Source organism: Canis lupus, chromosome 12, assembly GCF_048164855.1.
Source record: "Canis lupus baileyi chromosome 12, mCanLup2.hap1, whole genome shotgun sequence".
Taxonomy (NCBI): Eukaryota; Metazoa; Chordata; class Mammalia; order Carnivora; family Canidae; genus Canis; species Canis lupus.
In genome coordinates this window covers 31,178,158-31,202,841 of record NC_132849.1, presented here as the reverse complement: position 1 = coordinate 31,202,841, position 24,684 = coordinate 31,178,158, and the positions used below count along the sequence as shown (strand labels likewise).

The 24,684-nt window shown below is 40.8% G+C and overlaps 1 protein-coding gene across 5 annotated transcripts in view; it reads left to right on the top strand.

The window, feature by feature from the left end:
* The first annotated feature begins 20,786 nt into the window (after positions 1–20,786).
* Positions 20,787–24,684, top strand: part of EML4 (EMAP like 4) — a 160,598-nt gene continuing 156,700 nt past the window's right edge. For all 5 annotated transcript variants that reach the window (XM_072770390.1, XM_072770389.1, XM_072770388.1 and 2 more), the window contains exon 1: positions 20,787–21,084. In XM_072770390.1, the coding sequence (XP_072626491.1) occupies positions 21,060–21,084 (25 nt within the window). In that variant the 5' untranslated portion in view covers positions 20,787–21,059. The remainder of the gene's footprint in view (positions 21,085–24,684) is intronic.

The following is a 24,684-nucleotide window of genomic DNA, read 5'->3' as shown; positions in this document are numbered from 1 at the left end:
GCGGGAGAGAGGGAGAGAGAGAGTGAGAGAGAGGCAGAGACATAGGCAGAGGGAGAAGCAGGCTCCATGCAGGGAGCCTGATATGGGAACTGATCCTAGGACTCTAGGATCACGCCCTGGGCCAAAGGCAGGAGCTAAACCCCTGAGCCACCCAGGGATCCTTGCATTTCCCTTTTATAAATAAACTTCTATCTCTGGGTTCTGTCCTTATAGAAAGAAAGTACTTACAGCCAGTTTTCTACCCATCCCAATGCTTAACTTCGGCTCAAGGAGTTTCCTGTTCTGTTCCAGCTGTGACATGTTGAGAGTAGAGCTGACAATTGCAGACAATTAGCTGTACTCTCTGAGCCTTGACTGTGGCTCTAGCCCATACTGTTTCAGGGAATAGGGTGGAAGATAGAGAGTGAGGGGAGCGCTAAGGGGAACAGGAAACAGGGTGTTTTCAGGGACTCCTTTCTACTCCTTCACTCTTCACACCATTCAAGAAGACAGAATGTCTCTATCGCCTATGCCTAATTCAGCTCCTTTCACAGGGGGGGTGCTTGAGCCTGGGGTGGGACCACGGGCTCCTCTTTCCCTTAATTGCAATGCATACAGCTGGAGATTGGATACAAGAAACTATATCCCGACAGAATTGCTAAGGCCAAAAGACAGCAAATAATTGAAAAAGAAGTGATCCATTTTCACTAAAAATAGCAACCACCCACAAAGAGATCAATCGCCATGCCCTTCTATACCAGTATCATCTAGTGGAAACTGCTCTAACCCCTCATCCCTGCTAAAGAAAATGTTAGGTCCAACAGTCATGTTCTGTTCCTTGTGATCCAGCTCTCTGTTCTCACAGCTGATTGGACAAGAGGTGGGTACCTGATTCAAGGACAGCCAATCCATAGATTGGCTAGATTCCCTTGACCTGTGTAGCCAGGTAGGAAGAGATGCTGGATGAATCAGAGTCCCTTTCTCAGAGAGGTGGCATGAAAGCAAAAAGAGACATGACCCATTAGTAGCAGGACAGAAAGGGGGATGGCTGGGTAGCCCAGGTGGCTCAGCAGTTTAGCGCCGCCTTCAGTTCAGGTCATGATCCTGGAGACCCGGGATTGAGTCCCATGTCAGGCTTCCTGCATGAATCCTGCTTCTCTCTCTCTCTCTCTCTTTCTCTGTGTCTCTCATGAATAAATAAATAAAATCTTAAAAAAAAAAGAAAGGGGTATGCCTGAACTATATTTCCAATGATCAAATGCTGTGAACACTTACAAATTTCTGTGGGTGGGGTCAGTACTGCAACCTCAAACTGAGAACTAGCTTTTGGCGCTGGTTTCTCTGAAGCCAGCCCATTATGGTTCCTGATCTTGGGTTTCAGAAAACTCCCATTATCTTATCATGAATTTTTCTAAACATTCTTGCGCTAACTGGAATGAGTGCCTGATGCTTGTAGCCAAAAAAAGCCAAACTAAAGCATTATCAAAAAGGCAGGCAAAAGTAGAGCCAAAAGGGGGACCAAGGAATCAGGAAAGTCTAAACCAGAAGCAACAGGAATATGTGACTTTGTTAAGGTCCTTGAGGTCACAAATAATACTATTGAAACTGACTCACGTTGATTAATGAAGAGAAACAAGAAAGAATTAATGTATTTGTGTGAGGGGATGCTGAAGGGCAGCCAGAATTTTTAAAAACTAGTGTCAATTCCTCAAAATGTTAATCCATAGGGCTGTTACCACATGACCCAGCAATTCCACTTCTGTGAAAAGGTACGTGCACACAAAATTGGTGCACCAATGTCGCAGCAGCATTCTTCATAATGGGCAGAGTGGAAACAACTGAAATGCCCATCAACTGATGAGAGGATAAACAAATTGATATAGCCATACAATGGCATATTATTTAGCCATAAAAAGAAATGAAGTTTGATGCATACTACAACATAGATGAACCTTGAGTAAGTTAAAGAAGCCAAACACAAAAGGCCACATAATGTGTGATTCCATTTATATGAAATGGCCAGAATAGGCAAATCTACAGAGACAGAAAAGAGTGTAGTAGTCGCAAGGGGTTAGGCAGAGTGGAAAATGGAGTGAATGCTAATGAGCCTAGAGTCTCTCTCTCTCTTTTTTAAAAAGATTTTATTTTTAAGTAATCTCTATACCCAACATGGGGCTTAAGCCTAGACCCTAAAATCAAAAGTCAACTGCTCTACCAACTGAGCCAGCCAGGTGCTCCTGAAGTTTCTTTTGTGAGGGATAATGATGCTCTGGAATTAGATAGTGATGATGGTTGCACTACTCTGAATATACTAAAAACCACTTAATTGTATAATTTAAAAGGCTTAATTTTATGGGGTGTAAGTTACATCTCAATACAATTTGTGTTACTACAGAAATTATGCATATATGGAAACAGAACAAAGCAAAACAAAACAAAAGGGGTGTCACAAAGTAGAAAGCCAGAAACCATACAATTCTCTCTCTTTCTCTCTCTCCATCATCTCTATCTCTCTCTCTATCTCTCCTCTCCCCTCCCCCACCCCCTGTAATCTCTACTTCTTTCTGGACATTTTCTTCATTCTTGTCTCTCTACAAATAAGCTTTCTTAGATTTTTAATGCATAGAGCAGACTACAAACTCCATAGTTCAAAACTTGTATGTCGCGACAGAGACTAACTAGATGATCACCTACTCATTTTTTATTCCTTCTGAGCATATGACTGGACTACATTTCCCACTATTCTTTGCAGTTAGGTGGGATTATGTAATGAGCCTTTGCAATGTGGGCAGAAGGGATGCATCTGACTTCCAGACCTGACCAACTACAAAACCTACTCCAGACCCCTCAATCCTCTCCCCCTTCCTTTGACAAATGCCTTAGAGAATAGTTGGATAGTTGAGTCACTAGATGGATGGAACCTGGGTACTTGATAAAATTTGTGGAGCATAGCATTTCCCCATCTCCATCTACCTACATTGAACTATGATATTATGGAGAAATAAACTAAAGCCACCTGAAATTTGGGGATTGGTTGCTATAGCAGTTAAATTCTTCTGACTATATGCGTCCTCTGTATAAGAGACTATCCCAGATTGACTAACTGGCTCTCAATTCCAAGTTGAAATCTTTAAGTAAGAAAATTGTATTGGCCAGATGTGAGTTAGGTAGTCTCCTAGGTCAGTCAACTGAAGCCAGAGCATGAGGTCACAGAATATAAATACAGTCTCCTGGGAGCCTACTTATGGAAGGGAGCAGCATTTCTTAGAGAAAAGAAGTCTACTGTCATGGTTAAGTAGGAAGGATCAGTGTAGACCATGGAAATGAAGGTTCAATGCCTAAAGTGGCTTTTTGTATCTTTTCCCAACACATTCAGAAATACAGATATGGAGAGGGATAGAGATACAGATGTAGATGATATAGATATATTCTAGTTCTTAATTCTGAAAGTAAAGTTCCTTTTGGACAATTTGGGGAAAAACATCAAGTCACCTTTTTCTTTCCTTTACTTTCCATTTCTTCCTTTCCTCCCATCCTGTGAAGCAATACAATATAGTGGCTAAGAGTGGCTAAATCTCTCAAATGAGAGTACCTAGCTATAGCCCCACTTCACCACTTAATGATTCTGTGACTTTGGGCAAATTATTTAACAGCTCTCTGTCTTAATTTCCCCACCTATGTGGGGATGTCAGTGATGGCACTTACCATAGAGGAGTCTCAGGAAGATTAATGAGTTTATAGATGCTTAGTGCTTACTGTCGTACATAGTGAGAACTTCTTGGTTATTATTTGTTGTTATGGTGCATCTGAAACTGCATTCTGAATTTTTAAAATCTTTTCTTGAATGTTGTTCCAAGGATAGAAAATAGACTTCGTCTTTAAGTAACAACTGTTTTTATGTTCTTGAGGATCCAAAAGTAGTGGCAACCAGTTGTCCTTAGGGACATCCTGAACCATTTGGAGTAATCCAAATGCAGATGTTTTAGATGGAGATGCTGAGGCTTCTGTTTAATAACACAAAAAGCCATGGGGCACCTGGATGGCTCAGTCAGTTAAGCATCTGACTTCATCTCAGGTCAATGATCCTGGGGTCCTGGGATGGAGTTTGTCTCTCTGCCCCTACCCCTGCTCGTGTGCTCAAATAAATAAAATCTTACACACACACACACACACACACACAGCCATATTTTTATCAGGGGCAGGTATACCTCTGTCCAGATTGTTGAAATGTCTGATTTCCTCTGTTGTTGGTCAGAAATAAGAAGTTGAAGGGGTGCCTGGGTGGGCTCAGTCAGTTAAGTGTCCACCTCTTGATTTCAACTCAGGTCATGATCTCAGATTGTGTGATCCAGCCCAGTGTCAGGCTCTGCACTCAGCGTGGTGTCCACTTTTCCCTCTCCCTCTGCTCCTCCTCCCCACCCCACCCCCTCTCTCAAATAAACAGATAAGTAAAATCTTTTTAAAAAAATTAAATTAAATAAAGAAATAAGAAGTTGGGCCTCCAGGACTTGGGTCAAAAGTACCAAAGAGAGAGCCCCATCCCGGAGGGTGAGTGGGGCAAGCTCCTATGCCACAGCGGCAGGCTGAGAGCTGAGAGGAGGCACTGCTCAGAGGGAGCCCCTGGAAAGGGTTCCACAAGGGAGCTTTAGAAGAGGTGATATCCAATATCCACTTTTAAGTTTTCTTTTTCTGCACTGTAATTCCCTCATGTAATCTTCAAGACTTCACAAAGTTTGCTGAAATTGTAGCCTATGTTAGCTGTATCTTGGGTAATAGGAAGAAGGTTTTCATATTTCATGGTAAGGTAGATTAGAGAGTGACAGCCAGCTGGAAAAGCCATTATGAGATATTCTGGGGTGATTGGGGAAGAGTCCTAGAGCAGGTGACCAGTGGAAACCAGGATAGATTGTGGAATATGTAAATACTTGCTGGAGATTCTCAGAAAAAACTGGAGATGGGATTGGACATCCTACAGTTATGCAAGATGGAGAATAGAATCATGATATGTGAAGAGAAGGCAATCTACTAAGACTACACTCTCTCTCTCTCTCTCTCTATATATATATATGTATATATGTGTGTGTGTGTGTGAGTGTATACATATATATGTATATATATGTAACAAATGTGTGTTGTGTGTAGGTATGTGTATATATAATATATCTACATTGGGTTTATAGTACATATTTTTTCACTTTATATCATGAGCCTTCCTTAAATATTATTCAAATGCATAAGAAGTATGTAATGAATAACTGCCTCTTAGTACCCTATGGTGTGATTATGCCATGTTCTATTTAACTAATTCCAATCATTGGACTTTTTTTTTTTCTTTTTTTAGTTTTTCACTTTTGTAAACAAAACTGTCATGAAGATTCTTATGTAGTCTTTTTGCATGTTAAAAAAATTATTTCTGGGGTGCCCAAGCATCTCAGTCAGCTAAGTGTCTGACTGTTGATCTCAGTTCATGTCTTGATCTCAGGGTCAAGAGTTCAAATTCTGCATTGGGCTCCATGGTGGGAGTGGAGCCTACTTAAAAAATTATTTCTCTGAAAAGTTCTCAGAACTGTATTTTTTGTGGCAAATGGTATGAATGGTTTTAGGCTTTCAATAGACACTGACAAATTGCCCGCTGGGAAGATCATACCCAGAAGGACTCCATACCCCCAGAATTGTATGAGTTTCCATTTTACTACATCTTCATGGGGTAACTTGCACATTCAGGGGATTAGCTGTGCTCATTTAAAGATGCTGAACATAGGATCCCTGGGTGGCTCAGAGGTTTAGCGCCTGCCTTCAGCCCAGAGTGTGATCCTGGAGACCCGGGATCGAGTCCTACATCGGGCTCCCTGCATGGAGCCTGCTTCTCCCTCTGCCTGTATCTCTTCCTCTCTCTGTGTCTCTCATGAATAAAGAAATAAAATCTTTAAATAACTAAATAAATATGCTGAACATAGGTGCCTGGGTGGCTCAGTCGGTTAAGTGTCTCAGACTCAGACCATGATCCCAGGTCCTGGGATCAAGCCCCACTAGCCCTAACCCTGCTCAGTAGGAAGTCTGCTTCTCCCTTGCTTCTTGTCTCTCCCCCAACTCATGCTCTTGCACTCTCTCACTCAAATAAATAAATAAAATTAAAAACCAAATAAAGATACTGGACATGACAGGACACAGGCACAGACATGAGAAGGTACTGGCTCGTTACTAAGGGATTTCACCAAGAAAATATGTCTTAATTTCCATGTCAAAAGAATTGCCTTTCTTTAACTTCACAATAGTCTTTCTTTAGAGGGGTTGGTATGAGGAAACCTCAATATTCCCTACAGAGAGAACTCACCAGATTCCTCAAAGGGAGCTTATTCTTCACTGTTCACTCTACTTTGAAGGCAATGTGTAATAATTCATCTTCTGGTAACATGAGTGAGGGAAAACCTTGTCTCCAATTCTCTCAAGTTTACCCCTGTAAGTATTCTGGCTCTATGTAAATGCCTACTAGTTTTTACATAATATACTTACAGTGCCCAAGACTTTAAATATTATAGGGAATATTGGGACAATGTGAACTGGGGCATGGAAATCACTTACAGGACCAGATTGATTTATCTAATGTTGACAGGAGAACATGAAGAGTTTCAGGGAGGATTTATATCATAGCTTTGAGAGAAGCATCACAAATGTTGTGCTCCCACCAACTCTCCTGGCTCTCCCTTAAGTGCACCCCTCATTTTAAGGATAATCATGAGCTGCTTGGAGTCCCCAGCCCCCCAGGTGGGCAGGAATGTGTAGGGCACAGTCTACAAGAGAACATCTACCCTGTAGGTGACTCTGCTCCCAAATAGGGAAGTGTGGGTCAAAGAAGACATTTATGCAAGCAGTCCAATTTCTCTGACTTCATTATTCATGAGAAGTAGTTCTCTGGAAGTACATGAGAACTCTGTTCTCTGCTTTAGACACTTGACACCAACTCCTCCACGAGCAGGTATGAAGACTAAGCAGGAGTTTAGTTGCATTTCCTGAATTGTAATTAAACCATAAAAGAACCGGGCTAGTGCTTGGAATCCTGTACATTTCCTTTTATTTGTTCTTAACAGCACTGTTGCTGCTACTGAAGTAATGCAAGTGGTTTACAGAGATAGAAAAAAGTACAAAGAACAAAATAAAAATCACCCAGAGTCCCAGAATTCAGAGATTACCACTGTTAACATTTTTTTTTTAAAGATTTTTATTTATTTATTCATGAGAGACACAGAGACACGCGCAGAGGGAGAAGCAGGCTCCATGCAAGGAGCCCGATGCGGGACTCGATCCCGGGACTCCAGGATCATGCCCTGGGCTGAAGGCAGGCGCTGAACCGCTGAGCCACCCAGGTGTCCCTGTTAACATTCTTGTAGATATTTTTTCACTCTTTTATCCATAGATCTATATACATACAATCATCTCTTTTATAATCCTAAGGTCGTACAGTATTCTTTATTTTGTAATCTCCTCTTGTTGTAGGTTGTTTTTTATTTTGCACATTAAAAAATAAACTTGTGATGAGACTCCTTGGTAGATATCTCCGATAGCTCTGATTATGTCCTTTGGGCTAATTCCTAGGAGTGAAGTTACTGAGTTAAAGGTAAGTCACATTTTAGAGCTTTTGATAAATACTAACGTGCTCTCCAGAAATGTTAACCATTTTACACAACTATTAGCAGTATATAAGACTGTTTACCCACCTCTTAATCTATGCTAAATAGTATTTTTTTAACTTTCCCAATTTGATTTCTGGCATAGTTATCTATTTATTTTAATTTTCACATATCAAATATTCTTGTTCTACAGAATTGTTGGTGATTTGTATTTCATCCTCTGTGAAATGTCTGTTCATGTCTTTAGTTGTGCATATGTTTCTTTTTTTTCTTTTTTTTGTTTAAAGATTTTATTTATTTATTCGTGAGAGACACACAGAGAGAGGCAGAGACATAGGCAGAAGGAGAAGCAGGCTCCATGCAGGGAGCCCGATGTGGGACTTGATCCTACTCAGGCATCTCTGTGCATTATGTTTCTTGACCTGCAATTGGGCCATCTTAGTGAGCCTGTTTTTTTTTTTTTTTTTTTTTTAAGATTTTATTTATTTATTCATGATATACATAGCGAGAGAGAGAGAGAGGCAGAGACACAGGCAGAGGGAGAAGCAGGCTCCATGCAGGACCCCGACACAGTACTCGATCCCGGGACTCCAGGATTGCGCCCTGGGCCGAAGGCAGGCGCTAAACCGCTGAGCCACCCAGGGATCCCCCAGTGAGCCTGGTTTTGTGCAAAATCCTGGATGACTGAGATTAGTAATTGCTCCTCACTGATGAGAAGGTGCCTTCCCCACACCCTTGGCGCTGGGAAGCTCCCTGGGGGCGCTTCCATACGAATAACTTCTTGCTTTGGCCCATCTTATGGCATGGACTGGGTACATGTGTGTACCTGGATCACTTCTTGCCACACAGGTTGGTGCAAAAATGCTGCCATTTTGGAATGAAAGTTTTAGGTCTGAGGTAATCTCGTATCATTTTCATTCATAGACTACCATATTCATAAATCCTCCCAAAACTTCAGCCTTCACAGTTTACATTGAGGGGACATGGCTAGCAAGGACTTCTCTGGAAATGACCATTTAGTTAAGTGCAAGTCCCCAGGTACCCAAGAATGAAGAACCACTATTGTGCTGGAAGGACATTGATAATGACCCTCATTGGCCTATGTAACTGGAAATGGTCTGCTATCACAGATCATTCATACCTTGATCAAGCACTCAGTGTGGGCAAAGCCAAGCTTTAGACTAGGAGGAGGGTGAGGATAGATCCAAAAAGCTTCTTGACTACCTACACGGGGGCACACACACATGCACACACATGCATTCTGTTTGCATGCACGTGCACATAAAATTATCTAGAAAAGAAACTAAGGGGAGTGCCATGATCAAAAGCAAATAATTCATTTTATTTTTCTTCCTGTCTTTCTCCAAAAATAATTTCTGACTGCCTGAAGGCAAATTAATACAGTAACACCCATTAAGCTTACTCCTCTAATGGACCTATAATAAGAACTCAAAGACTACCTCCCTAAAGTCTGCAGGCAAAAGGAAACTGATTCTTAAGTGCATTGGAAAGCCTTTACGTGCTTTAATTATATCCATGAAGAACCATAAACTAGGGGTGGGAATCCTCCAGGCCTTTAATCTTACTATTATAGTCCAAGTGTTTCATTGTACTTAAGAACCACTTAGACTACTTACATTTCTAGTTACAATTTATTATTTTTTTTATTTTTTAAGATTTTTAATTTGTTATTTTTTTTTTGGTAAGGGTGGGGCTTGAACTTACAACCCCAAGATCAAGAATCAGTATGCTCCACCAAATAAACTAACCAGGCACCCCCTACAATTTATTTTTTAAACTTTTGTTTTCATTTTTAAATTTTATTTATTATTTATTATTTATTTATTTATTTTGAGAGAGAAAGAGAGAGCATGCGTGAGCATGGGGTACGAGGAAGAGCAGAGGGAGGAGAAAGAGACTCTTAAGCAGACTCCATGCTGAGTCCAGAGCCTGATGGGGGAGGGAGGGGCTCCATCCCACAACCCTGAGATCATGACCTAAGCAGAAATCAAGAGTTAGATGCTTAACTGAAGAAAACAACAAAAAAAAAGAGATGCTTAACTGATTGAGCCAACCAGGTACCCCTATTTTTTCAAATACCTATTTTTAACCCTTAGACTTCTGACATCTGGAGAGAGAAAAATTTTAAATAAATCTTACCTTTTTTGTTTATTGTTATTTAAATCACAGGCCATTTTACCTTTAGGCTTTTATAAAATTTGTTTACAATGTTTCGATACAATATTTGGTCATTTGACTACTAGATTTAAATTTTGGTGTTTTAAAGGACCATAGAGTAGTGAATATCTAAAAATGTGCAATTACAATATCATCTGATGGTATTCCTGAAATCAGGTTTCTAGCTAATCGGACTTAATTTTTTCAAGTCGTCTGTATTTTCTGAGGAAAATAAGAAATTAATATGGATGAGAAATTGTTTTCTAAGGAATGGTCATTATATTAGCTTACAGTACAAACTGAATAGTGGAGTAAGGGGAATAGTACTGTGGGGTGGGGGGGAAGCATCTAGTAGGTATCTAGCGGAGAGTCTAGGAAATCAGGTTTTCCAGCTGAAGGAGGAAGAGGGAGGGAAGCCTTGGTAACCCTGGCTTGCAAGCAGGCTCAGTTACTCCAATGTGCCCCTTTACCATTCTTCAGCTCAAGTTAATCTTCTGTTTCTGCTCTTCTTCATTCACTCAACAAATATTTATTGAGCACTTGCCATATGCCAGGTACTTTTCTAGAGCTGGAAAAACAGCAATGAATAAGCCAGACAAAATCCTGCCAAACTTCTTTAAACTATTCCCTGTAATTTCTCCTTCTGCTTTCATACCACCCCTTAGTCTTCACCCCCACTACAACCTGATATCCTTTCCCACCATCATGATAAAACAGCTCTCTAAAAACCAGTGACCTTCTAATCACTGTATCTAGTCCAAGTGTTTCTCAGTCTTCCTCTCCTTGGACTCTGTAGTATTTAATATCATCTGATTTTCATCATTTTTTAAAGTCTCGGCTCCTTTGGTCTTGGTGATAGAGCATTCATTTTAATTTGCTTCCTACAACTGTTACTGCTTCTTCCCTGACTCATCCTCTTGCCTCCTAAGTAAATATTGGTGGTTCCTTAAGTCCTACACTCTGTTTATTTCATTCTCATTCTCTCTGTCTCTCTCTCTTAAATCTTTTCTCTTGATGATTTTTCATGGCTTAAATCTCTATTGGCTCTATTTAGAAATACCCTAAATCTATATTCCCAGACCCAGCCCTCTCCTAACTTCTAGTCCCACATTTCACACTGTATGCTGGAGGGTTCCATCCAGGCATCTTAGCATCTGAGCATGATGTTAGCACAATCTGTTTGAAAGTAAAGGCAGTATTTGTACCACCCAGAGTTCCTAACTGCAAACAACAGATATCCACTCTGGCTAAGTCACACAGAAAATGAATTCCCTGGGAGGATATCAGGTGGCTCACTGGGTCGACAGGGAAGCAAGCAGGAACCCAGGCAGCCTAGGGCATGAAGAGCAACCCAAATTCACCCCACAGGAGGAGTCTGTTTAGGATGCTGCCCTGGAGCTGGCTGTCTCCCTGTCTCCCGGCCCCCCCACCCCACCATCAGTGTTGGACTCCAGTTTCTCAACCTAACTTCTTCCAGTGTGGTACCTAACTGCTAGTTTTTGTGTGTTCCCCCCTGTTTAAGAAGCTGAGCTGGGGCTTACAATTGATCTAAGTTATGCCAAAAATGACCTCTAATTCCCTTCAGCTTCCCACAGAAGGAAAGAGATTCCAATGCAGGCCAACGATATATGGCAATTAATCACTATATTTTATTTTCTATAATCACCTCATTTCCTGAATTTCATTTGCATTTCATGCTGACATCATTTTCTCCATCACTAGGAACTGTGCCTCAAAACTCTCTTGACCCCTTCCTCTCCCTCAGCTTCTGAGGCAGTCATCCAGGTCTGTGAGGGTTTTGTTTATTGTTCATTCATGTGTTGTTTTCCTTCACACTCCTTTCTTCTTGGACCTTTCTGCAGTGATGTCTCCCCTGCAACAGCATCCTAATTGCATTCCCCACTTTCAATGCCTCCTCCAGTTTATCCACCCACAAGTTAATTTTTCTGTGACAACACTTTGATCGTATCACTTGTTGCTGAAACTACATTGCTGATAGATGTCTCAGCCCGGCATTCAAGGATCTCCACAATGAGGATTCCAATGAGGCTAAGAGGCAAACTGGTGCAGTGAAAAGAATTTGACCCTCAGATGCAGACTAACATGGGTTCAAACCTTGATTTTCCCACATTCTAATTGTATACTTCTGATGCTCATTTTTTGGGTCTGAAAAATGGGGGTAATAAACATATCTCTGAGGGCATTTGTAAGTCAGCTCTTTTAGAGTCAGAATGGTATTGTTATAATTTGCATTTAGGTTGCAACATCAGCCCACAGATGTTTATAATGGACAATATTCAATTACAGACCTGTCTGATTCAAAACCTTGAATAAGGTTGTCATCAATGTGGTTTTAATGCAGGCAGGTTGGGATCAGCATCCTACATGTTTTGGGGGCTGGCAATCTAACCATCATTAATAGTATTGTTCCTGATTTCAAACAGCTAACTTACCAATGACCTTTTGGAAATATTTTATTTGCAAGTAGAGAACTTCCTGTGTTATTAGTTTTGAGAGTTGAATTTCCCTGATTGGCTGCTTTCCACTATTACATTGCTATTTTAAAGTATTTCCCCGTGGAATTTCAATTCTGTGAGAGCCTGCTATCAATTCCTTGTGGGGAAAATGTGTATAGGTATAGTGGACAGATGAAAATTATTAGTTATCATTTCTAAGATTTGCCCAGCATTCAGTAAATATGGTGAAGCTCTAGCACATAAAAAGAAATTTTGAAACTCATTCTATAATCTCAAGCCCTCATGGCATAAATTCTAGGCTGGCACTGGGAAAACTTAGCTACTCAGCCCACACTGAGTCTCTTCTCTCTGCTAGTCATGAGTGGCACCATCAGAACCATCAACATTAACTTGCATCCACATTCATTTACTCACTCATGTATCCACACAGCAACCCCCCCCCCCCCAAGTGAGGCATGTTTAGTGATCCCCACAGGATAGATCTCATTCACATAAACTCTTGCCAAGAATTTACAGGACTGCTAATTGCTTGATTCTTTTCTGAGGTCAGTAAGTCTGGAAAGTCTTAGGTGAAAGATAATAATCATGCCAAGGTTGGTAAAACAATTATTTAATAAGCATGATATTTTAAACCAGTCTCTACAGATACAGTTTGTGGGTGAGTGTGTGAATTAATATGCACTGCATATTAATTTAAAAAAATAATTTTTTTGTTTTTGCACCATTAGTGGTTTAAAAAAATTAAAACACATTAATGATATTAAAATAATATAAAAGTAAAATCCCCCTGAATCTCTCTCTACCTTTGCCTTCCTCCATTCAATTTTATTTCCTAGAGGCAATTACTTTTTAACACTTTGGGGTATATCCTTTAACACTGTTTTTTTTCTCCTGCAATAGTTTTAGTTATCCATTTAACCAGTTCTTATCCAGTTATCCAGTTAACCATTCTTTATGGTTAGAAGCTAGAACAACCCTGCCATTTAACTTCTTACAGATTTTAGAGCTCTTTCATACACTGCTTATGTTAAACATATAATTAAAATAAAGAAGCTTTTTTATTCCAAAAAAATTAGTTTTATTCTCCATCACACATAAACTCAGGTGGATAATCTACACAATTCTGTGACTATAGGATTTAGTCTTAAAATAACCTTAAGGGCAGCCCGGGTGGCTCAGTGGTTTGGTGCCTCCATCAGCCAGGGGCCTGATCCTGGAGACCCAGGATCGAGTCCCATGTCAGGCTCCCTGCATGGAGCCTGCTTCTCCCTCTGCCTGTGTCTCTGCCTCTCTCTCTCTCTGTGTCTCTCATGAATAGATAAATAAAATCTTAAAAAAATAAATAAAATAAAATAACCTTAAGACAACAAAATAAAAGGAGTGGAAAGCCCAACATATCTAAGAAAAACTAAAAACAAACTAAAACCAAAACAAAACAAAAAACCCTTCATTATTCTTATGTCTATTCTTGACTGACACTTTTTTCCCCTGAAGGTTGTTTTATTGGAAAACCACAAATACAACACTGATATGAAATCATTTAAGTAACTGATCCTCTCTAACCATTAAAAGGATGTCTTGGCATCAACCAACCAGGAAATAATGTCGCAAGAATTTGGGGGTAGGGGGTAAAATCTGAGCTGGGGCTTTTGGCGATTTAAGGAACCAAGTGGAACCTTCCTCTTCTTCCTGGGAATATGTCACTTTTGGACAAGAATAGACAGGTAAAAACAGCATCATCTAAACAGCTCAGTTTTGGGGAACCCTGGGTGGCGCAGCAGTTTAGCGCCTGCCTTTAGCCCACGGCGCGATCCTGGAAACCTGGGATCGAATCCCACATCGGGCTCCCTGCATGGAGCTTGCTTCTCCCTCTGCCTGTGTCTCTGCCTCTCTCTCTCTCTCTCTGTGTGACTATCATAAATAAATAAAAATTAAAAAAAAATAAACAGCTCAGTTTTAACTTTTATTACTTTGTAAAAACTCTTGTTCCTTTCCTCCATGTGACATCAGAAAAAGTTTTAAACATCACGAAACTGATTTGGCTGTAAATGGAGTTATGGTACCACAGCAAAGTGAAATGAAAAACCTAGAGGACACACAGAAAACCCTCAAGTTTGGTCTCGGGGTTTACAGATCATGCATGAGAGCTGTCAACTCAACCCCCATGCAATGTGACTCCTTGAAGAGCTGTTGGATCCACACCAATGACACAGGAGACCACTAACAACGTATTCTTGACTGAAGCTGAGAGAGAAAAAGTCAAGACGCCAGAAAGAGTTTATAGTTATCTTTCAAGGTCCTCTAGCTAATGAGAGCCAAACAAAGAAACCGGTGTAGGAATTTTTTATTTTTCTTCAGAACTCAAGTCAAGGGACGCCTGGGTGGCTCAGCTGTTGGACGTCTGCCTTTGGCTCAGGGCCTAAGTCCCTGATGTGGAGTTCCACATTGGGCTCCCTGCATGGAGCTTGCTTCTCCCTCTGCCTATGTCTCTGCCTCTCTCTCTCTCTCTCTGTGTCTCTCATGAATAAATGAATAAAATCTAAACTCAGGTCAAGGCTTTGACAATATGTGTTGTGTATTTTTAAAAGTATTCTAGGGGCAGCCCGGGTGGCTCAGCGGTTTAGTGCCGCCTTCAGCTCAGGGCCTGATCCTGGAGACCTGGGATTGAGTCCCACATTGGGCTCCCTGCATGGAGCCTGCTTTCCCCTCTGCCTGTATCTCTGCCTCTCTTTCTCTGTATGTCTCTCATGAATAAATAAAATCTTTTAAAAAAAGATAAATAAAAGTATTCTGAAACTCATCCCACTATAAACTCATTTTTGACATAGAGGGGAAGGTAACTATGCACAGTCAAGGTTGTTCACATGAAGAGAATGTTTTAAACTTGTATTATTTGATATAGCTATACTTAGCTCTTTGCAAAGTGGACTCCTGGAAAATTTATGTGAATTAAATTGCACTTAAGGGGCTCACAGTGAGGGGGTAAGGGGAGTTCTGTATTGAAAATTAGCTAAAGATAAATCCTTTGAAGAATCTAAATAGCCTCCCAATAATTGGTAATTGTATAGTATATTTGGATTTTTAAGTGTGCTTGTTTGATGATAATATATAGTTATGTTTTTTATTTTGAGGGATTTGATGGTCAATCTTCTACTTTATTATGGCATTAGTAAACAGTTTGTCAGATCTAATTTGATAAATATAAAACAGAAAAGTTAATCCTGGCTGCTTTAAAATAGTTGGGCATTGGTTGTTGAATAATATATTCAGACTGACTAGAGTTCATCTATGTTTGTCCAATATTAATAAATATTTATTGACCAGCTTCTCTGTAATAGGCACTGAGTACACAATGGTTTAAGCAAAAATAGGCACAACACAAGCCCACTTATAATAACAGCAGGTAATACTTACTGAATACTTACAACTTAGTGGCCCTGTTCTAAGGGCTTTACATGTATTATCTCATTGCATCCTCTCAGTAACTCTAAGAAGTAGAAATGTTATCATCTTCATTTCACAGAAGAAAAAACTGAGGCAAGAGTTAGTGTTACATAGCCACTAAGTGGTAGCATTGGGATTTGAATCTAAACAGTATGATCTCAGAGCCTGCACTCATAACCACTGGGATGTATTACCTCTCCTATATTCTAAAAGCTCTCCCTGTAGTATTCAATGTAATGAGTGAGACGCTTATTGAGTAATTGCTCAAGTAAATGAAAAATTATAACTCTGATAAGAGCTATGAAGAGAAGTATGGCAGGAACTATTTGGCTAGTTGTCACCAAAATGTTTCTTTTTTTCTTCTGCTTACACAGTTAGGCTGTACCTCCTAGCCTTCCTTGCAGTTAAGTGCAGTCATGCAATTAAGATATAAGATGTGGCCCATAGATTGTGGATAAAAGTGGTGGACACATTTCTATGCCTGGAACATAAAAGCTTCCTAATTGATCTTTTGTGTTCTTCCACTAGTACTCCTAATCACTAGCTGAAAAGAGTGGAGTTCAAGATAGAAGCTTAGATCCTTGAATGACTTCATGGAGCAGAGTCCCCTGATGATCTGCATTGGATACTAATAGGAGTGAAAACATTTTATCATACTAAGCTAACTGAAATCTGGGTATTGTTTGTAATAGCACTTAGCTTATCTTGACTAACACAGAAAAAGAAAGCTTTGAGTTGAATGCTGTAGGGAAAAAAGTGCTGTAGGGAAAAAAAGAACTAAAACAGGTGATCTTGAATTCATAGTTAGGTTGGAGATGGTGTGAAAACAAATACTGAATTACTTGAGAGCTTGTTATGTCAGGGCAAAAAGATTTGCTACAACCTTTGCTTATGCAACATGGAAGGTAGCACACTACTTGCCTAGTAAGCCCATAGCTCTAGAGGAAATTTTTGGAAAGAGTAATAATGCGTGTTGTATGCTATTTGCTAACTTTAGTAAAGCATTGCAGGAAAGAGAAAAAGTCAAGCAAGAATAAGCTGATTTGGAAACAGAAATAAAAGAGAATTAGAGAAGTCCAGAAATTTGGAAGCAAAAATATTAGAAAGCTGACTACTTACTTCTAGATAACCAGATAGGAAACAAAATATTAAATACCTTTGAGTAAAAAAGGTCCATTTAGATCCAGACTACAATTATCTGATTAAGAGTGTGGTTGTCCTATTCAAGTCGAATTAGCCCTCCATTAAATTCAGAGAGAGAGAAGAACTGGGGAAGGAAAGCAAAGACATAAATCATGCTTGAGAATTATTTGTAGAAAAGAAGTATGGGTGTTGCTATTGGCATATGTTGCTGACTGGAAGCAAATGGATTAGAAGCCTACCAAGTTTTTGAGGGAATCATGTTCTCAAAGAAATCCTTTGATTATTTGAGATGGAAATAATCTTTGAATCTCATATTTGCACCAGTAAGAAGTGAGCTGAACAGCCTATAAGGAAGGTGTATTCCTCAACACCCTCTAGTAAAATAGCAAAGCCAGTGACCATGGAGTACAATGGACAAGGAAATTCCTTGGAAAGAAGAGTAAGATTTAATGGAGTACTTTTCTTGCCCTTCATAATGCTTATCTCAGCATTCCGGAATTGCTGTGGATGAATGATTGCTATATCTCTCTTCCTAGTTGTCCTTTATCTGTATGAGCATTTATTTCATTTTTTCCTGTCTTTGCCTATATATAAAAATATAAATATATACATATATATTTATATATATTTAAAATTATATTTATAATTAAATATATATAAATATATATATATATTGTTGTTGTTGGCTTCACGAGTTAGGATGAGCATGGGTTACTTTTTAAAAATAAAAGTAACTAAGGGGTGCCTAGGCGTCTCTATCAGTTAAGTGCCTGACTCGTGATTTCAGCTCAGGTCATGATCTTGTGTTCATGGGATCTAGCCCCATGTCAGGCTCTAAGCTGGGCATGGAGACTGCTTAAGATTCTCTCAACCTCAGCCTGGGTGCCTCAGTGGTCGAGCATCTGCCTTCAGCTCAGGGCGTGATTCCAGAGTTCCAGGATCCATGTGGGGGGCCTGCTTCTCTCTTGCCTATGTCTCTGCCTCTCTTTCTGTGTCTCTCATGAATAAATAAATAAAATCTTTAAAAAGAAAAAAGATTTTCTCAACCTCTCCCTTTGCCTCTCCCCTCTCTTCTCTCTCTCTTTCTCTCTCTCATGTATGAGCTCTTAAAAAAAACTAACTGAAACAGAGGCAGATTAATCATGAAGTTAACGAAACTTAGGCTCTAGAGGTCTCTACCAAGGCTCTAGGAAAGTGTGTCTTTCCACTACAATCTCTTCTTTGTCACATTTACCATTATGTTAGGTGGTATTGGAGTGGCTTTGGATATTTTAGGTATCTAGCTAATAGAAAGTTGAATTGGAGATACATTTAATTTCAGGCTTAATGAGATGCTTTCATGGGTTACAGTCACTTACATTTAATTAAATTATTGCTGGCTGTCTTTGTTTAGCAATAGATTCCAGGAACCCAGCATCCTATCATGGAAGTGGTAGGGCTAGGGATCATAAAATATTATGAACATATGGCTAGCACTGGAAGTGTGTGTAGTCTTACGGGAGAAATAAGGTTTGAAACATAAAAAGCTAGAAGCTAGCCTACAGGAAATTCTCTAATCATTATAAATATTATATATATATATATGTGTGTGTATATATATATATAGTTGTCACTGATGTCAAACAAAATAGAAGTTTTGTCCTATCAGCTCAACAATGCAGTATGCATAATTTAAAATTTACCATACATTTTACTTATTTTCTTTTTTTAAAATGGGAATCAGGTGAAATAGAATTAATCAGAATTCCTGCAGCAGTGCTACAAACAGCTGTATTATATGTGCAAAGCAGTTTTTTTATGCATTCCAACTATATCCCAATAATAAAGACAAATTTGATCAACAGTGCTAGAGGAAAAACTAAGTTATCTTTTTATCCTATTAGAAAGTTATTTAAAAACCACTGTCATATTCATAACACTGACCTCATAGGCTTGATGTAACACTGGAATGGAATTAGGCATTAAACACCTGGATATAACAGGTATTATATATGAAACACCTGTCATATAGCAGAATCCCAGTAAAAGATACCTACTAAGAAAAAATAATCATTGTCATATGAAAAAATAATCAGAGTATTCAATCGAGAAATTTAGTAAAAAATATTGGAGTTATGTTGGGCAGTTAATTGAATGTTTTTTTTGATTTTGTAACATTTGTAGTATTTGCAGTCTTCTTAAAATGTGTAACCTATTGTTATTTCTTTTCTGCATCTAAGTAAGTACTTCATTTAACCTAATTTTGTGTCTGTTTTTTTTAGAAGGGCTCAACAAATAGGAAGAGTTTCAGGTCCCACAAAATGTGGATCCTTCTCTGAATTAAAAATATATATATATGTATTTAGTATATCAATGGAAGTTCTTAATTAACCTAAAGCAGAGGGTGTTGCATGCAGACACAGAAGAGTAGCTGTCAGATTTGAGGCCTTCTCAAACATTAAATGGTTAGACTTCATAGAAACTTACAGATATAAAAATGCTCATGGTAGAGGAAAGTTTGGGTAAATAATTTAATTTTGAAACAGAAGGAAATTCTGGACACCATTTAGTCTGTAACCTCAATTTATCTTGGCTGCCTTATGGCTTGTCTCCACATGGTATGGTATTCAGAAGACATACAGGGCTGATATCCAAAAAAGACATGAAGAGTAATTTAGATTTAGATTTTTAAAGAGGCACGGGGGGGGGGGGGGATAAGTATACTGCAGGATAGAAACAAAATATTTAACAATCCTTTTAACTAATTCTAAGTCCCTGTCATTATGATAGTTGCTAACCTCATCTTTCTCATCTCCATTCTTCAGTTTGTTCCTTTCTCCTGCAACTTATCTAGAATGACTCTTAATTCTTCCTCTCTAACTGGGCTATTAATTAGTTTACATCAATTTAGTTCATGAGCACCTTACAATTCTCTTCTTTATTACTCCGATCCACACAACCAAGTCCCAAGAGGAACTTTGGAAACCACTGGAAGGTCTTTAGAAGGAAGGAGAAAAAAAAAAAAAGAAAAAAAAAAGAAAAAAAAAGGATGGAGAATAGGGGTGAGTGGGGGAGAGAGGAGGCTGATGAAGTTTGTGTATATGTATATGCTTTGGTTACAAGTCCAGTCATTCCATTTGCAAATGAATAATGTTGAGTTCCAGAGCAGTTTAGTGACTTGAGGCTCACCTACTGAGTCACATGGAGTTGGGGTGAGAACTCAGGCTTAGTTCATGAAAATTCTTTGCTATAATTCTCTAGTGGGCAATCCTATTATATTCCCTATAAGGGATTGCTTTTCATCTCTGGTGGAAAGAGCACCAAGGGGGGTAAGCAAGCCTGAGTTCTAGCTCTGCTTCTACCAGGCTCCATGACCGTGGGCAGGGCAGGTCCTTCCTAAGGCTCAGTGCTCTTCCTAAAGAGGAGGCAAGATGAAGTCTTGGGTCTTGTCCAGCACTAACAATCCTTGCTTCCAGTCTGTCCTGAACCCTTGAGTTAGTTAGACTTACCCTTGATACATCCCCTACTAGGGTAGAGGGAGAACCCGGGAAGAAGGGAGTCCTCTCCGCACTTGGTTGCCTCTGTGGTGTCCTCGTAGGACACCAGGGGTGACAATCGTCTATGTGTGAGGGGTCTGGGCTTGACCTCCAATGGGCCTCTGCAGCCTCCCTGGGGGCTACGAGCGAGAATCCCTCGACGCTCCTGAGAAACTCAGACCAGAGGCCAACCCCATCCTGACCCATTCCGCACCAGCTTCAACACCCAAGTCCCAGGCCCTCCGCAGAACCACTGCGCAAGCGCAGCCACCACCCCGACGCAAGGCGGCCGGACTCCGGGGCCGAGGCAAGGTGAGAGGGAAGGGTCGGCAAGACCACGCCTCCGCGCAGTCACGTGGGAGGCGGAGTCGGAAGCGTGACGGCGTGCGCGGGGGCGGGGCTACCGCTGCGCGCGGGCGCGGGGGCGGGGCGCGGCGCGGCGTTCGCGGCTGCTGCCTGGGAGGGAGGCCGGGCAGGCGGCGGAGCGGCGCGGCTCTCAACCTGACGGGGAAGTGGCCCGGGCGGCTGCGGCTGACTGCCCCGGGGCGGACGGACGGACGACGGAGGCGGGGGCTAGGAGCCGAGCCGGGCGACCTACAGAGCGAGCGGGTGAGGCTCAGCGTCGGCCACTGTGTCGGTCCGCTGAATGAAGTGCCCGCCCCGCTGAGCCCGGAGCCCGGCGCTTTCCCCGCAAGATGGACGGTTTCGCCGGCAGCCTCGGTGAGTACGGCTGTGGAGTCGTCCGTCGTGTTCGCGGGGTGGGAGTCTCGTTCTCTCCACACACAGCCCAGGCCCTGCCCTCCACCCTGCCCCTGGGGATGGTAGTAGTTGCCCCGCACATGTTCCCCTCGAGGCTGCCGCCCCTCTGCTGGCGCCGGTGCACTCAGGACCCTTCCCCCCATGCCCAGTCCTCCTCAGCAAGACCCTCCCTTCCTCCCGGCGTCCCCTTCAGTGCAGGGCCCTCCTTCCCGCAGAGTGGAAACCCCCTCTCAGAGAGGCCCCCCCCCACAGCTGGTACACCCCTTTCCATACACTCGCGGCTCCCCCCCACAGACCCACCTTTTAGGGTTGGGGCACCCCTTTCTGAAACCTTGACCTCTTCAGGGCACGACACTCTTCCCCCTTTCCGCTAAACTGAGCTCTCTTTCAGAGTGGAGGCACCCCTTACCCACGCAGAGGGGCCCTTTTTGGGGTAAGAACCCCCATTCCCTCTTCAGGAAGGGGGCACCTCCCCCCCCCCCCCCCCCCAGTCTTCACTTTAAATTTGGAGACTACTCAAAGTGTCTGGTAACTTCCCTTCTCTCCTTCCACTTCTCTGAACATTTTGCAGTGGTGGAGAGAACTAGGAGCACTGAAGCATCATTTGCTTAATATAGGAAGGGAAGAGGTGCATCTGTGTTGGGGGACCCTCTTTAAAAGAAGAGTGAAAGCAGAAGTATTCTCTAGCTCTGTGAGCATGCTGGGAAGAAGTAATTGTGCCCAGTGAATCCATAGGAAAGGGGGCCTCTGTTAGGGAAAGAAAGGATTCTCCATTTTTGGAATATGTTGTCTTTGTGGAATGGAAGAGGTTATTAAGTAGGCTGCAGTATCCTTTCGGTGTTCCCTTTCAGCAGAATAAAGGTAGTAAATTTTGTGACTGGCTAAGGGAGTCAGAACTAGCGGCTGGTACTCAGTACTCAGTGCCCTATAATCTGTGTCTGGAATTACTATTCTTTGAGGCCTTTGGAATCTGGTTACAGTAAAGATTGAGCTCAACTGTTATAATGGTGAGAGAAACAGTTTCTGCTTTGGCTGATTCTGCAGTTATGTGATACCTGCTGCTGCTGGATTTGTATTTTCGGTATTTTATGTGGAGGTAGTTTGTATTCGGACGCCTTTGTTTTGCATTTCTTGGTAATAAATCCCTGGTTGATTAATGTGCATGGATCAGTGCATGATCTGGCCATAGGCCACACTTTATTCAGCCATATTGGGATTAGTTGAATTTTTAAGATCTAAAGTCAAAAAGTTAGTTGAAGAGCAGTGGACCCATTGTAGTATTAAATAGTAGAAACCATAATTTTGGCCCTAACCCTTTATGGGAAGATAAGAAAAACACACATTAGAGTGTTTTGAGAGTGGAAATCCTAAAATAGGAGACAACTGAGTGTTACTCTTTCCTCCCAAGGGCACCTGTTGTCCATTATCTAACCTTTGATGTTTTATAATTCCTTACATAGTGAGGTTGTTTTAGTCTTGGCTCCTTTTAAAGAGGCATCAATTTTTCATTGCCTTTTTTTTTTTTTTGCCTTGTGCCTGCATTTATTCGCTAATCATAGTGGACTGAAAGACTTGTCCTGTATGTTCACAAAGAGGTGATAGAATACTAGGGCAAAAATTGAGTGTATTTGGAGATGATGTGGGACTGAGCTATCATTATATTACAGTCGGCTCCTCAACATTTAGGAATGGTGGGATCACTACCCAAGGAGAAATCAGCTTTTACTTCTTTCCTGTTGATTCCAAGGACTTCTGCAAGGCTTCATTTTCTTTAAGTGTTTTGAGAGAATCTTTCTCACCAGTTGGGGGAATTTAAGTTTATTTTGAAACAGTAGATATACGTTAGATATACGTTAAATAACTTTATCCCTTCTTATCCAATTCATGAGGCAACCGAGAGGAAGATGAATTGCTGTGGGGCTCCACTTTTCATAAAGAGTTATAGCTGACCCTAACGTTAGGGTTTTTTTGTATTCATTTGACACCATCCTTGAATGGATGAAACTTCTGTAGATAGGGTATTGATCAGCTGCAGGGGAGATGCCTAGCCTGTCTCTAAAGAGAGGAACCGGGATCCCTGGTTGGCGCAGCGGTTTAGTGCCTGTCTTTGGCCCAGGGCGCGATCCTGGAGACCTGGGATCGAATCCCACATCAGGCTCCCGGTGCATGGAGCCTGCTTCTCCCTCTGCCTCTCTCTCTCTCTCTCTGTGTGTGACTATCATAAATAAATTAAAAAAAAAATTAAAAAAAAAAGAGAGGAACCTGTGTCAGCAGAGAGGGAAAGAAATGGTTCCTGGTATTATTTCTGGAGCTGCTCCTAATGAAGATGGTTTTAAGTAGGAGCTCTGTGCTTTCTCTTTCTGTCCCCCTTATAAGAGTAAAACTAGGCCCCATCTTAAATTGAAACCTCTTAAGGGTGGGGGGTAGGGTGATGCTGGTATATTTTACTGGTAGTCTTTAAACAGAGCTCTACTTAGCTCTTGCCAGATTGCTTATTTCTGTTCCCTGCAGTTTATTAGTCTAGAGCTTAGAGTTACATTGATCTTTATTTTATCATTAAGAAAGCTATGAATGTAAAGGCAAGCACTTGCATTCTAGAAGGTGTTTAGAAACTGTTTTTAAAACTAAACAGGAATCTAAAACATGTGAAGTTCATCTGGGGTCACAAGTATTGAAAGCATTTATTTATGCTCAAGGAAGTATACATGTGTATCTCCTTTTGTTTGCCAGATGGGTTCTCGAAAAAAGAAATGTGAGAAAACTTCATTTATCTAAGCAGAAAAGTTAAGTGCTTTATAAATAATGATTCTACAGAAACTGATTATTTAAGAGAATCTTATGCTGGATCATTTTGTAAAGTAGAAAACTTGAAATTCAAACTGTGCCCGTGATTGCTGAGTGTTTACATAAGGAAAACACTATTGTATACATTTTATTAGATGTGTAAATTAAAATTGCGTGTAGTGGTTTCTGAGATTATTGAGAGCAATGTTAGGTGATTGGTCATGTTATGTGTGCCACATTGAAATTGTGTACCTGTCGTATTACTTTTGTTTTACATAAAAACAACTAAAGGGTGCTTTAGTCTCTGCCGCAGATGAATTTTAGGTAGTTTGGCTGGCAGGTGTTTGTTCTATGGAATTTCCCTTAGGCATAGTATCTTTTAGTCCACAGATTATGGTAATTTAAAAAGGCAGTGCTTTGGAAACAAGTTTTTAAAAATTAGGGGGAGGGAAGTACCCTAAACAATCTTATCTTCATATCCTGCCATCAAATCACCACACAGACAAAAAGGTGCATTTTATCCTTAGTCTTTTTAGCATTTTTTTCATAATAAGGTTTTTTGATTTTGAGACATTTATCATGGAATTAGCCTAGAGGTTGTCAGTGCTTTTACATTAAAGAAAGCCTGTAGTTAGCCGGATCAGTTTTAACTTTCTGTTCCAAAGGTTACTTGAAAAACAAAACTCAAAAGTTTTTTAAATGAAAATTGTAATGAATGAGGGTGCCTGGATGGCCTAGTCAGTTAAGGTTAAACGGTTAAGGTTAAGCTCAGCCTTC